Raw genomic sequence first — 14011 nt, 5'->3', positions numbered from 1 at the left:
CTGAGCGTTCCTATTTTACAGAATCAAAGGCAAAGAGTGAATCCCTATTACACTCTTCTGCTGGAAAGGGGCACGCAGCCACCAGGGCAGGGTGGGACGTGGGGTGGGCGTGAGGGGGCAGCTACCTCGAGAGAAGGGAAATGTGTGTGTGTGTATCTACGTGTATGGTGTGTCTGTGTGTCATGCTGTGTGTGTCTCTGTGTATCTGCGGTGTGTGTGACATGGTGTCTGTGTGTGGTGTGTCTGTGTGTGATGCTGTGTGTGTCTCTGTGTATGTGTGTATGTGTGCGCAAATGGACATGCCTCGACAGGCTGGGAGGAGGAGTTGGAGGCCCCGGTCAGCTCTCTGGCTGTCAGGACCAGGCGTGTCCATTTCTAAGGTCATGTTCGTTGCTGGCTTCACTGCCTCTCCTTTCCCTGATGAGCTCCTAGGACAAGCCAGGAAGGAGCCTGTCACAAATGCCATCAATGTGCAAGTAGGGTGACCAACTCACCCTGGTTTGCCTGGGACTTTCTTGCTTTCAGCACCTGGGAATCCCTCCCCACTGGCCCTGGCAAATGAGGATGATTGTCAAGGGCTTTGGAAGATGCTGCTTCTTCTGGGCATCTTCTGGAAGCCTTCCTGCACAGGTTTGCGTCCCCCTTTCCGTGCAGCGCAAAGGAGCCTGGGACAGAGGGCTCCTTGGGCCCTGGTGGGACCCTTAGAGTTTGCTGGCAGTAGAGCCGGGGCGGGGCCAGGGTGTGCCCTCCGTACTTTTCTCTGGTCGGGAGCCACAGTGGTGTCTGCCCCTCCTTCCCTCATTCTCATGCCTCCCTCTTGTCTTTTGAGCATCCCCGGTCCTTCTCACCTCCCAGGACCCCATCCTGGGAGCTGAAGCTGGCTCTCTGAACATCTTTCGAATCAGGGGGCTGGTCCCCCAGGCAGGGAGAAGTCCTACATCTGTGGCTGGCCAACCCGTTCTTCAATTGATCCATCACACATCTGTGAAGCACCCACTCTGTTTGAGGCATGGTGCTGGTCTCTGGGGGCAATGGTAAGTGAATTATCCTCCTTCACTTGAGCGGTTCAGTCCAGTGAGGGATGCAGAACTGCACCAGACACATGGCCATGCAACAGGGAAATAGTGCCACTAGACTTAGAAACAAGAGGATGGTGGGAGCACAAAGGGCAGCAACCTCTTCTGCCTGGGGAGCTGGGGAAGACTCAAAAAGGGAGGGGATAAATGAGTTGGGTTCTGAAGGATGAATAGAAGTTGACCAGACAAAGATGAGGAGGAAAGTAAAGGATATCTCACACAAAGAATCCAGGTAACACCACCATTGTGGACCACCCTGTGAAAGTAAACCCCTCGATTTTGCCCCATCACCACCTAGTTATGGCAGAAAATGACTCAGCTGCTGTGTTAATGAGCATTAAAAACTCCTTGGACTGACTCACCGTGAAGAAGTCACAGAGCGTTATGTGAGGGAAGACCTCATGGGCTCTGTTCTTTGCGCACTGACGCCTGCTCTCTCTCCAGAACTCTTGAAGTTTGTCCAGCAGGGGTCCCGTGGGACAGAGGAAAAGGGCGTACTCCTGGGGGATGGGGTCGTCGAGAGAAGGGTCATTGCAATGGCAGTGCAGCCTGCAACAGAGAACGGGACACTTTTACCTGGCGTCGTGGCCAAAAGAGTCTTTCCCCATGGAGGACACAGGACAGTGGTGACAGCAACTCAGAACAGCAGGCCGTGCAGAGCAGAGGTGTCCGTGCCCGGGCGGGACTTGCCGACCACGGGGCTGAGTGTGGCCGCAGAGCAGGTCAGCGTCCAGCCAGGTCTCAGATCCTGGCTAGTCTGATTCCCAGGCCAAAGAGCCAGAAAAGGAGAGAAAGGTGCCAGAAACACTCAAAACCTGGTCTTCTAATGGCCTTTGTGGGCCAGGCATCTCCTTAGGGTTGAAAATTTTGTGGAAAAAAACTCACACTTTAATTTCATCTCCAACTTCAAATTAAGTGTAAAAATCAAAGCCGCAAGGAACTAGACAGAACTTAGGTGGCTACTATATTTTCTTTCAATTCAGAAAGTTATTTTAAATACTAAAAAAAGAAATACTAGGAAAAATGACATAGAGCTCCCAATTCAAGTTCATTCTCACCAATAATAAAAAAAAATTGAGACAACCACGAGACGCTTATTTTCTCACTTGTCAAATTAACAGAATGTCTTTGAGAGGGTAAAAGTTATGCTTAATTGTGTCAAAGGTGCATGAGACTTAAGGATGAATTTCTGCAAACTTGACACATAGCAATTTGCTAAGATGTGTCAATAGCCTTAAAATACCCATTCCATTTGAACTAATAATTCCACTTCCAGCAATTTATCCAAAGCAGAAAGCAAAAAGTATAGATAAGACTGCATATAACATATTCATTGTACGGTTATTTATAATAGGAAAGAAGGAAAAAATGAGAAAAAAGATAATAACTTTATCATGCAGTCATTGGAAATTATGGATTTGAATAATTTTTGATGACTCAGAGAAGTGCTTGTGACATAATATTGAATTCAGGAATCAGGGTACAACCACTGGAGAAAACATAAGATATACACAAATACCTTCTCCTTAATAAAAAAAATACCAATAGAGGAAGCTATACCCCTTCCATTGTAGCTCACTTCCCCTTTTCTAGAGGAAACCTCAAGTCTTAATCTGCTCTGTTTTCTTCTAGACATTTAGGTAACAAATCCACAGATAGCACTTGTGTGTGTTTTATATAAATCATAAGCTATTGTTCAAATTATTCTGCAACTTGCATTTTTTACTCAAACCTGTGTTTTTGTAATCTCTCCACATTAATGCACATACATCTGGGGAAGTTTGTCAGAATGAACCTTCTAAGGGCTATATAACAGTGCATCATCTACGTAGGTAATATCTCATCCACCCATGCCACTGATGGACATTTAAATTGTTTTCTTTTCTTAAAATTTCATAGCACTGTGATCAAGATCTTTGTACATGTCTTTTTAGGTCCTCTGTGTTTCTCCAGGGAATGTACTTGGACATGAACTTCTGGGTGGCAGCTACACATTTTCAGTGTGGATATTCACCGCTATTGCAGCTGAGAAAGTGAGAGACCGTCTTCCCCTCATCCTCACCAACACTTGAAGCCACCTTTTGTTGTTAACGGCATCCTAATTTGCAGCCCCCCGCCCCCGATTAGGAGTGAGGTTGGGCCCACTCTCACAGAATCTAGGGGACCCACCACCTCCCTGTTCTTCGGTGGGTCTGCTGGGCTTTCTGGCTGAGTCACCACTAGCACGACCCTCAGGACAGTGGGTCTGGTTTTTAATTCCAATTCTGCAATTGACTTTAGGGTTAGCCTAGCCCAGAGGGTCCCGGGTGCTTCCCTTTGTCCTGTACGGGGCTGGCATTTTTGCCCTTGGCCTAGAGTTTTTGGAGGTGGAAGGGGTTCCCGCTGAGGACACGCTGAGCCCTCAGAGACCTGGTGCCAGCGTCTGCCATCCTGCTCTGGGGAGGGCACCCCAGCCTGGCGGGACCTGGGATTTTTGTTTGATTTTCACTGCAGCTATTCCGGGGCGGAGCATGAGGGGACTTCCCACCAGGGGCAGAATGATGGCATCATGCCACATGCGGTCGGGACTGAGTTTTAGAGAACAGGGTGTCCTCTTTGATTCCCAGGGCAGGAAACCGAGGCCCGTAGCAGCAGGAGGCTGGCAGAGCCGCAGAGCTGAGGGCTGGCTGAGCCTCCTGGAACCCAGAGCTCCCCACAGCCCCCAGGCACCTGGCACCCTGAGGGGCAACGTGCAAGGCCTTGGGGGGCATTCAGCACCACCTGCAAGTTCTCGCCCCATCAGAGGCGGAGAGAGTGGCAAACTCGCCTTCCTATCAGCAAAAATGGCTCTCCCCTATTTACTAAACAAATCACATGGATATTGTTCTTCACTGACAGGCACATTTGGATTAAATCAGACTTTTAAGTGAAGAAAACATTGTTCAAAGTTCTCTCTCTTTTGTTTTCCATTTTAACCGGGGCTTCTTTATTCCTTTCCCTGGGGGCTGGGTGGGCGGCATGGAGCTTCCCCGCCCCCCGGAGTGTCCTGGGCACTTCCCAGCGCCCACCCTGCAGAGACCTCACCGCACCCACCAGTCTGACGCCTCCGCCGCTGTCTTCCTTCCAGTGGCCGCCAACGCCTTGAGCCTGTGGGGAGGGAGAACGCGAGGAGCTCTCAGAACCTGCCTTCTGTTCTTTGGGAAAGGTCAGAGAGACAGGAGTGTCCCTGCAACACATGGGCCCTTAGGGGGTCCCCCCCAGGGGCTGGACGGCCAGACCTCACAGTGGGATGCAGCGCCCAGGTCTCCGCCCTCCGCGTGGCACCACTGCGGTTTTGGAAACGCAGACGCCCTGCATCTCAGCCCATCATTTTCCTTCCCTGGCTCCCACCCCCAGTCCCTGGCACGGAGTCCAAGGGCTCCTGTCCTGAGATCCACCCACACCCGAATCCCGCGTCCCCATCCCTCCCCAACGCACCTGCTCCCAAGACAGGTGGACCCGCTCTTGGACCCTCGAGTCGGCTGTGCAGGGCCATGTCCCAGGCTTGCACACGTGCCTCCCTGCCAAGATTAGGCCTGGTGCCAACATGCCCTGGGGGAAATGGCACTGGGTCTTCCAGGCTCGGCTCAGATGTTCCTCTTCCAGGAAGCCCTCTGCAAACCACCCAAGCAGATGCCCGTGCAGCTCCCCTGCACTTCCCCACCGTACACATGGCCACCTTGCCCCTCATCTCAATGGACTTGAGTCCCTCTCCCTGATCGACTGGACCGCGAGGTCCCTGGGCCTAACCAAGTCTTACTCATCCTTGAATGAATGTACCCTGAATGGAGTTTAACTGCAGGGGACTGAACTGGACAGAATGGAGTTTGGTGAAGGTAATTCATCCAGGAATTCAGCCTGGAAATAGCCGGAGTTGACCAGGCACCCAAGATGGCCAGTGCCCAGCACTGCTGTTTCAGAGGATACTGGCGGGGATGAGGCTGCCTGGAGAGGTTAACAGGAGCCTTACCTGGGTGCTCTCGCCTAAGGGAGACGTTTAAAACACGTTTCTCCACCTCCAACACTGAGCTGTTTAAACTGGAAGGAATTTTGAGCATGTCCCCAATGGTGGCTTCAGTCACGTAATAAAGCGTGAGTGTTACAAGCACCGGGAGTGGGGTTCCAGCCCTGCCCCTCCAGAATCTGCCCTCTCCGGCCTCGGTGTCCCCGTCTGCCCCTGATGGACGGTGCCCGGCCCACGGCAAGCACCCTGCACACGCCTGGTTCTGTTCCCGTCTCACAGAACCCCGGTTCACTATGAGCATAACATGACAACAAAGTCCTGATTTGGACTGGGGAGGAAAGGGGTCCAGCCTCAGTCATTCCACGCAGTTGGGCAAGGGTTTGTCATCTGTTTAAGGGGAGTTTGCCCCCTCCCAAATCCGAGGTTACCTAAGGGGACTTATGATGTATTTCCCACATGAATAAACACGTGAAAAGCACCAGATCTAAGAACACTGTGGAAGCTGCAACCTGATGTCGGTCTCAAGCTCATTGTTTTGAGGGACCCCGTCCTCTCCCGGAGGGTAACCTTCAAGGTGGAGTCGTCTCTGTGTGGCCCTTCTCCTTGGATAAGTAGGATTATGTCCACCCTGCTCGGGGAGTTCCTTAACCATTTCGCTCCATTATCAGACATTCAAGAGAGTCCCCCCTAAGGACAAGGGGTTTCCCTGCATATTTAGAACTACGTTCTTGTGTATTTTAAGAGGTCCCAGCATCAGAGACCCACCCGGCTTTGAGGCTTTCAAATTCGAGTCTAAAAAGCTGTCTCAGATTCCCTGAGCTGCCCACAGAGGGGGTACAGCCAGGCCCCTCCAAACCCTGCTTCCAATTTTCACAAATTTCAATGTCCCTCCATCACCTGCCAGCAGAGTTTGTCTTTAAAAGGCAAAGATCGTGTCATTTATAAAAGCAGAAAAGGCCTCATTTTGAGCCGGTCTCTGGCCCTGCATGGTGCACCCTTTGACAGGAAGTAAGCGCTCTGAGCCACCTGCAGCTTTGTGGCCACAGAGGGGCCAGCTCAGGGTCCAGGGCACACGGCCAGGCAGGGCGGTACTCACGCGGTGTGTGCCGGGAAGCCCATGCTCAGGAGGGGGTCCAGGAGTGAGGTGGTGCTGCGGCCCTTGAGCTTGCTGGAAACCTTGGCATAGATCTGAGTCTCACCCGCTGCCATCGCTTCCTGATGCCGACTGAAGCAAGCAGATAAAGCAGGGAGGGAGAGGCAGGGGAGGCTGGGGCTGAGAAGAGAAACCTCAAGCCCTTTTTGATCTTTCTGACAAAAGCTAATATCCTGTTTGCATGAGCTATTGGTTTTCAGAATTCTCTTTGCAGAGTGTGGTTGTAAGGTCCACCAAGCCCCTTCCACAGTGGGGTTTGGGGTCCACAGGTCCAACCGAGTACCTGCATGGGATCGGCCTTGGCTCTGACTTGGGCTGTATTTGGGAGCGAGTCGGCCTGGGAGGGAGGGGGCAGGGTGTGGGAGGGGAAGCTGGTGTGGGGTTAACCCCGAGCCACTGGATCTTAGCTTCCTTACCTGCAAGACACTGCATCTAGTGTCCCTGCTAGCTCTAAAAGTTTTGGCTCTTTTAGTTATTCACTGACTTTTTTTTTTTTAATTTAAAAAACTTTTAAAGTTTAATATGCATGCAGAAAAGCTGATGAATCCTACATTTACAGCTCAATGCATTTTCATAAAGTGAGCTCACTAACCTAATCCTCCAAGACCAGCAATAAAACAAAGGTCCTCAACCAGGGGAATTTTGGCCCCCATCCCCAGGGACCACTGGCAATGTTTGTGACAATTTTTGGTTGTCACAGGTGGAGGAGGGGGTGTTTGCTACCTGCACCCAGTGGGTTGAGGCCAGGAATGCTGCAGCGTACATGACAGCAAAGAAGGGTCCAGACCAAGATGTCAACAGTGCCAAGGTTGAGAAACCCTGTTCTAGAACATCACCAGAACCTCAGAAACCCCTTGTCCCCCAGCGTCATTCCCCCAGCCTCCTAGTTTTCTCCTCCCTACCCCAAGATGTAGCTGCTGTGCTCACTTGTATAGTAATTTTGCTCATCTTTGAATCTGACATAAACAGAACCGTATAGCATGTACTCTTTCACATCTGATTCCTTTTGCCCAAAGTTATGAGTGTGAAATTTATCCACGTTATTGAGTGTAGCCATGGTTCGCTGTATTGCTGTGAACTATCAGATAAATGCACCATAATTTATTTCTCTAGTTCTCAGTTGATGTACATTTGGGGGGTTTTCAGTTTTGCTGCTGCACACATTCTTGTATATGTGTTTGAGTGTCCCATGTATGCATTTCTGTTAGGTACCCGTCTAGGTGTGGGATAGGGAGGTCATAGGACATGTGCATCCTTCATTAGAAACTGCCAAGCAATTTTATAAAGCAGTTGTACCAACTTGCCCCTCGCCAGCAGTGGATGAAAGTTCCTGCTGCTCTACATACTTGCCCACACTTGATGTTATCAGTCTTTCAGCCAGTCTGGGGGTGTGTCGTTGTATCTCACTGTGGTTCTAACTTGCATTTCCCCAAATGTCAGTGACACTGAGCACCATGAGACAGGCTATTGACCATCTGAACTTCCTCTTTGGGGATGGGCCTCTTCTAGTTGTCTGCCATTTTTAAATTGGATTGTTTGTGCTTGCTTATCAATTTGTGGAAACTCTAGAGATGAGTCTTTTGTTGGATGCCTTTACAGGTAAATTCTTCCAGGCTTTGGTTTGCTTTTTTAATCTCTTAGTAATGTCTCTGGGCGAAACAAAAGTTCTTAATTTGAATAAAAATTAATTTGGCAATCTTTTCTTTTAAGGTTAGAACTTCCTACATCTTATTTAAGAAATCGTTGTTAATCCAACATTGATGAAGATAGTCTCCTATGTTTTCTTCTTGGAGCTTTACCATGTTTGTGGTTCATATTTAGCTCTATGATCCCCTTGAATTAATTCTCTATATGGTGGGAGGTAGGCGTAAAAGTTCATTTATTTCCCTATACCTTTATTCATTGAAAAGACCATCCTCTGCCCAGTGAATTGCAGTAGAATGCTTATTATAAGTCAGTTGACTGAATATGTATTAGTCTGTTTCTGACTCTATTATGTTTTCCTGTTTGATTTGTTCATTTTTGTGTCCACACTACACTATTTTAATTACTATAATGCTAAGGCCTCTGATTTGTGTCTTCTACTTCAAGATTGTCTAGCTCCTCTGGGCCCCTTGATTTTTCATATAAATTTAAAAATCAGGTTGCCATAGTGAGCCATTGGAGAGTGTAGAAAGACCCTCATATGTAGCCAAACTGACTTTCAACAAAGGGATCAATGTAATTCATGGGGGAAGGGGTAATATTTTCAACAAATAGTGCTGGAAAACTGCATATTGATATGGGAAAAGTATGAACCTCAACCCTTTCTCCACACCATGCCCCCAAATTAACCCAAAATGTATGATAAACCTAAATATAAAAGCTAAGACTGTGAAACTTCTAAAAGGAAAAGCCTTTGCTATGTTGGAGTTTTCAAAGCTTTCTTAGTACATAAAAAGCATGAATCATACAAGAAGAAAATTGATAAATTGGACTTCATCAAAATTGAAAACATCTGCTCTTGAAAAGACATCATAAAGAAAATAAAAAGGCCAGGCACAGACCGGGAGAGAATATCATCATATATACACCTGACAAAGGACTTATATCCAGAATATATAGAGAATATAATATAATATACCACAAGTCCCCTACATACGAGCGAGTTCCGTTCCAAGAGCACGTTCGTAAGTACAATTTGTTAGTAAGCCCAGCAAAGTTAGCCTAGATACTCAACTAACACAATCGGCTGTATACCGCTGCTTTTACACTTGCTTCCAGACATCCTGGGCTTGAAATAAAGACACTGTACTGCTGTACTCTATATAGTACTGTACAGTAAAGTACACAAAGCACAACCACTTGTAGAGGATGCACGCACGTGACAATGTACGCTAGACACGTGAACTAACTTACGTGATTGGACATGCGAACGCACGTTTGCATCTTTGACAGTTCGCAACTTGAAGGTTCATATGTAGGGGACTTACTGTAATTGCATATGTATCTATTGTGTGTATTTATATTATTATAATCAATAATAAGAAAACAAACAATCCAGTTTAAAGATAATCATAAGATCTAAATGGACACTTAACAATAGAAGATACATGAATGGCTAATGAGGCTGTGAAAAGATATTCAATATCATTAGTCATCGGGGAAATGTAAATTAAAACCACAACATGATACCACAACACACTTACTAGAAGAGCTAAAATTGAACAGACAGACAATACCAAGTTTTGACAAGACTGTGGAATAACTGGAACTCTCATAACGTTGTTGGTGGGAATACAAAATTGTCCAACTAGTTTGGAAAACATTTTGACAGTTCCTTATAGTTAAACATACATTTGCTATATGACCAATCCATTCTTAGCAATCTGCCACAGAGAAATGAAGATGTATGTCCACAGTAAGACTTGTATATGAATGTCCATGATGGCTTTATTCACAAGAGACCCAAACTATAAAGAGTCCAAATGTCCATCAGCTGGAGAATGGATACACAAATTATGGTATATTCAATCAATGGGATAACATTTATCAATAATAAGGAACACACCGCTGATTCACGCAACAGCATGGATGAATTTAAAAGAACATTTTGTTGGCTCAAAGAAGCCAGACACAAGATCATGCATACTATATGATTTTATTTAAATGAAATCCTAAAAACGGTAAAACTAATCTATAGAAACAGAAAGCAGATAACGTGGTTGACCAAGACTAGTGTATGCAGGGGTTTGGGGGGATAATGGAAATGTCCTATTTCCTGATTTGGTGGTGACTATATGGGTGCATAGATGGTCAAGACTGACTGAACTAACCACTTAGGATAGGTGCATTTTATAGTGTGTAAACTAAACCTCAATAAAATTGATTTTAAAAAAGGAAAGGGAAGGAATCCAGAGGAAAATAAAAGCATTATGCCAGTTTCCACCAATAAAAAGGCCTGCTGGGATTTTGTTGGAGATTTCATTGACTCCATAGATCAATTTCAACAATGTTGAGTCTTTCATTTCATGAGTATGGTATATCTCTCTATTTATTTAATTTCTTGTAGTAATGCTTTGTAGTTTTCAGGGTCTTGTACTTCTGTCATTAAGTTTATTCCTACATGTTGTATGTTTTTGATGCCATGGTTTAAAAATAATTTCAGTTTCCATTTGTTTGCTGCCAGTGTATAGAAATACAATTGATTTTTACGTATTGACATCACATCCAATAATCTGGCTGAGATCACTTATTAGTTCTAATATTTGGTAGATGCTTTTGGATTTTCTATGTACACAATTATGTAATCTTCAAATAATGACACTTTTCCCCTCACTTTCTAATATTTATCAACCTTATTTCCTCTTCTTGCCATATTGTCTGGCAAAGATCTCCAATGCCATGTTGAATAAAAGTGGCTTTTTGGTAGATACTCTTTATCAAATAAAAGAAATTCCTTTTCACTCCTAGTTTACTGAAGTGTTTTAAAATTTCATTAATGGATATTAAATTTTATCTTATGCTTCTTCTGCGTCTATTGAGGCGATCATGTTGTTTTCCTTCTTTATTCAATGAATGAGGTAACTTACACCAATTGACTTTTGAATGTTAAATCGATCTTGTTTTCCAAAGATAAAACCTCCTTGTCTATAATATGTTATCCTTTTTATATACCGCTGGAATCAATTTGTTAATGTTTTGTTTAAAATCTTTGCATCAATATTTGTAAGTTAGCTTGGACTTTTGTTTTCCCTTCTTGTAATTTCCTTGTCAGGTTTTGGTATCAGCAGCGATCAACTCATTCTGACTTACCTGTGACTTTCTTGGTCTTAGCACTGAAAGTTCCCATCCTAGGAAAACCCTCTCAGTCCTAGGAAAATCCTCTCAGTCCCAGGAAAACAAGGACAGTTGGTCACCCTAGCAACAGCCTTATTCTGGCCTCATAGATGTGTTGGGAAGTATTAACTCTTTCTAAATTCTCTGAGTTTTTGTAAGTTTGGTATAATTTTTTTCTTAAAAATTTGAAAAGATTTATCAGTGAAGTCATCTGAGCCTAGAATTTTCTTTTTGGGGAAGTTTTAAACTATGGATTTACTTTATTTAAGAAATATAGGACTATTTTTCTTGTATGTGTTTGATTAAATTGTTTTTCAAGGAATTTGACCATCTTATGTAAGTTGCCAAATTCCGAGGCACTTCCAATTCTGTTACATAGTTTCTGTATCCAGATTGTTATCTTAAAAAATAAAAGTCAGTTATTTTACCAGCAAAAATGGGTTTATTCGAGAATAACAGAGAATTGCAATTCAGGACAAGCAAGTCACAGTAAAACCAACAGGCAAGTCTAATAAACAAAGGAGAGGAACATTATTTTATAGTAAAAAGGAGGAAGCTGGGAGGGCTTATTTTGAACTAAGTCCATTGGATAAAAGTGAGAGTTCAGGGTGATGATGGTTTTTCACTGGCTGAGTTACCGGGGTGGTCAATTTCTTGTAGGAGATGTAATGTGCATCTTTTCCTGTTGGGGCTGCATAGTTGGTGATTCTTTCCTTTTGGTGATCCTTCTGCTGGGGTCTGTAATTGACAATTCTTCCTGTAATTGACAATTCTTCATGTAATTGATGTCTACCTGTGTGTCTGTGAGAACTCCCACTTCTGGCCTTCCAAGTCCATTTTAGTGAGGTTTCCCTCTTAATTTTCACAAGGTTTTACAATATTGGTTTTATTATTCTTAGATATTTGATTATTATTGATGCACTGTAAAGTATATCTTTTAAAAATTTCATGTTCCTACTCTCTGTTGCTGGTAAATCAAAATACTGTTGATTTCACATTATTTTACACTCAACTTATATCCACAAGTCTTACTTGACTTACTTATTAATTCTAAAAGTTTATCTTTAGAATTTTAAAGATATTCTTTGTGCAGAAATAATTTTGTCCATGAATAATACTAGCTTTATTTCTTTTTTTTTTTAACCAGTACATATTCTTTTCTTTTAAAAATTCTCCCTTCCTTCCTTCCCTCCTTCTTCCCTTCCTTCCTTTATTCCTTTCTTTTTCTTTCGTCTTTTTTCTTTTTTTCCTTTTTTTTTTCCTTTCTTTTTCCTCCTCCTCCTCCTCCTTCTTTTTTCAGTTTTATTGCACTGGTTTGGACACCAAATATTGAATACATATGACATATACCTATATAGTGCATCTCCTTATATTTTTGTCCACCTCAGAGGAAAAAGTTTCAATATTTCACCTTTAAATGTGAAAAGTAAAAATTATATTTTAAAGTAATATCTTTTTCCTTTGAGAATTTCAAAAGATGAAATAATTTCAAAATCAAATGAATTATAGATCTTAAATTTGAATGTCTGAAAATAGGCAAAGCTTGTTACCCAAAGGGAAAAAAGTAGATCTGGGGTCTGCAATAGAGCCTCTCCTCAAACATACTTTTCTCTTCTAATAGTTAACCACTTTTTGAACAATGGTGCTTATAACACATTAAAATGTAAATTTCTTTTTTTTTTTTTTTAAATATCTTATCTGTGTAAACCAGGAAGTGCCCTATCTAGCTTAATTCCTTTCTCTTAGACTGAAAAGTTATCTTCAAAGGCCAACAGTGAAAAGACTAAAGCTTCCTGATCAACGATTTCTACTGTGGCTGACCCCCAAAGCCTCCCTTCACTCGCTAAAGGAATCAAGGTGGAAACAGACCACACCTGTAACTCAAGCTGTGTGAAGATGGTCACTAAGGCTTCACAGCTTCTAGAGGAGCCCTCAGGGGAGGATGTCCCTTCTCATGCCTTCAAACCGAGACCTCTGAAGTCATTAGCTTGGTGAATATCCGATGCCAGCCCTACGTATGCTGATTTCTGTCTCCTTAACATTTTATTTTGAGTTTGGTGGAATTGAATTGTAGGTAACCTTTCTGAAAATCTACTTGATGGTGGTAGAAGTCCAGCTACCCACATGGGTTCTTTCCCTAATACCCCCTGGTGAATTGGCTCAATCTTTGACTTCATCTGACACACATGCCAACATGTGGACACATGGTAATATGACCTCGTGGTTGCTTTTGGTTTTCTGCACGTCTACTCGGTATTGTCCGTCCACCTAGGTTTACAATCAGCTCGTATACACGGAGGCCCATCATACACTCACCATTGTGCTGGACACCCAAAGAGTACATTCTAGACTCTGTCCTTCGAGAGCTGTACCACACTTGGGAGCGCCAGCTATGACACTCAGGTAAAAGCAAAGAAAGAACTAACTTCTAAGTTTCCTGTCGCTGTCTTTGAGAGCAAATACTCCTTCAGGGACTGGGGAGGGTAGTTAGGACAGATGTAAAGAAGGGATGCATGGGCTTGAGGGACACCTGGTGTTAAATGCAAAAGACACTGAGAGATATGTGGGCAGGTGCTCGGAGGTGGGAAAACAAGACTGAAGTAAATCACGATTGGCTGCATATAGCTCTTTGCCTACTGTTGCCATTGGCAAATCCCACCAATACGACCTTCAAAATCAATCCCAAACCCTGCCCTTGATCTCCACCTGCACCACCAGCACCCTGGTCGCCGTCGTGGTGGCCCAGGGTTTCAGTAGCCTCCTCCTGGTTCTCTGTACACACAAACCTGCCCCTATACTTGGTGCACACAGGTAGATCCCCACCACACCCGGGGATCTACCACATCAGCTCCTCCGCCCTTTCCCTCACGTGGATGCCAAACCAGAGTCCTTCCAGGAGCCCGGGCTCTCCAAGCTCTTCCCATTGGCCTCTCCAGGCACATAGGCTTTCCTGAGTTTCTCCAACACTCCTAACTCATCCTC

General features: G+C 44.5%; 1 protein-coding gene across 1 annotated transcript in view; it reads right to left on the bottom strand.

The window, feature by feature from the left end:
- Window positions 1-14011, bottom strand: part of UBASH3A (ubiquitin associated and SH3 domain containing A) — a 49189-nt gene that overhangs the window by 33736 nt on the left and 1442 nt on the right. The window contains exons 2-4 of the mRNA XM_059921627.1: window positions 6155-6283; window positions 4149-4202; window positions 1439-1625 (exon numbers count right to left, since the gene is read on the bottom strand). Coding sequence (XP_059777610.1) covers window positions 1439-1625; window positions 4149-4202; window positions 6155-6267 — 354 coding nt within the window. The 5' untranslated portion in view covers window positions 6268-6283. The remainder of the gene's footprint in view (window positions 1-1438; window positions 1626-4148; window positions 4203-6154; window positions 6284-14011) is intronic.

The sequence above is a fragment of the Balaenoptera ricei genome, chromosome 4, assembly GCF_028023285.1.
Source record: "Balaenoptera ricei isolate mBalRic1 chromosome 4, mBalRic1.hap2, whole genome shotgun sequence".
NCBI classification, from domain to species: Eukaryota; Metazoa; Chordata; class Mammalia; order Artiodactyla; family Balaenopteridae; genus Balaenoptera; species Balaenoptera ricei.
The sequence above is the reverse complement of the archived record's forward strand: the minus strand, read 5'-3'. Positions and strand labels throughout refer to the sequence as shown.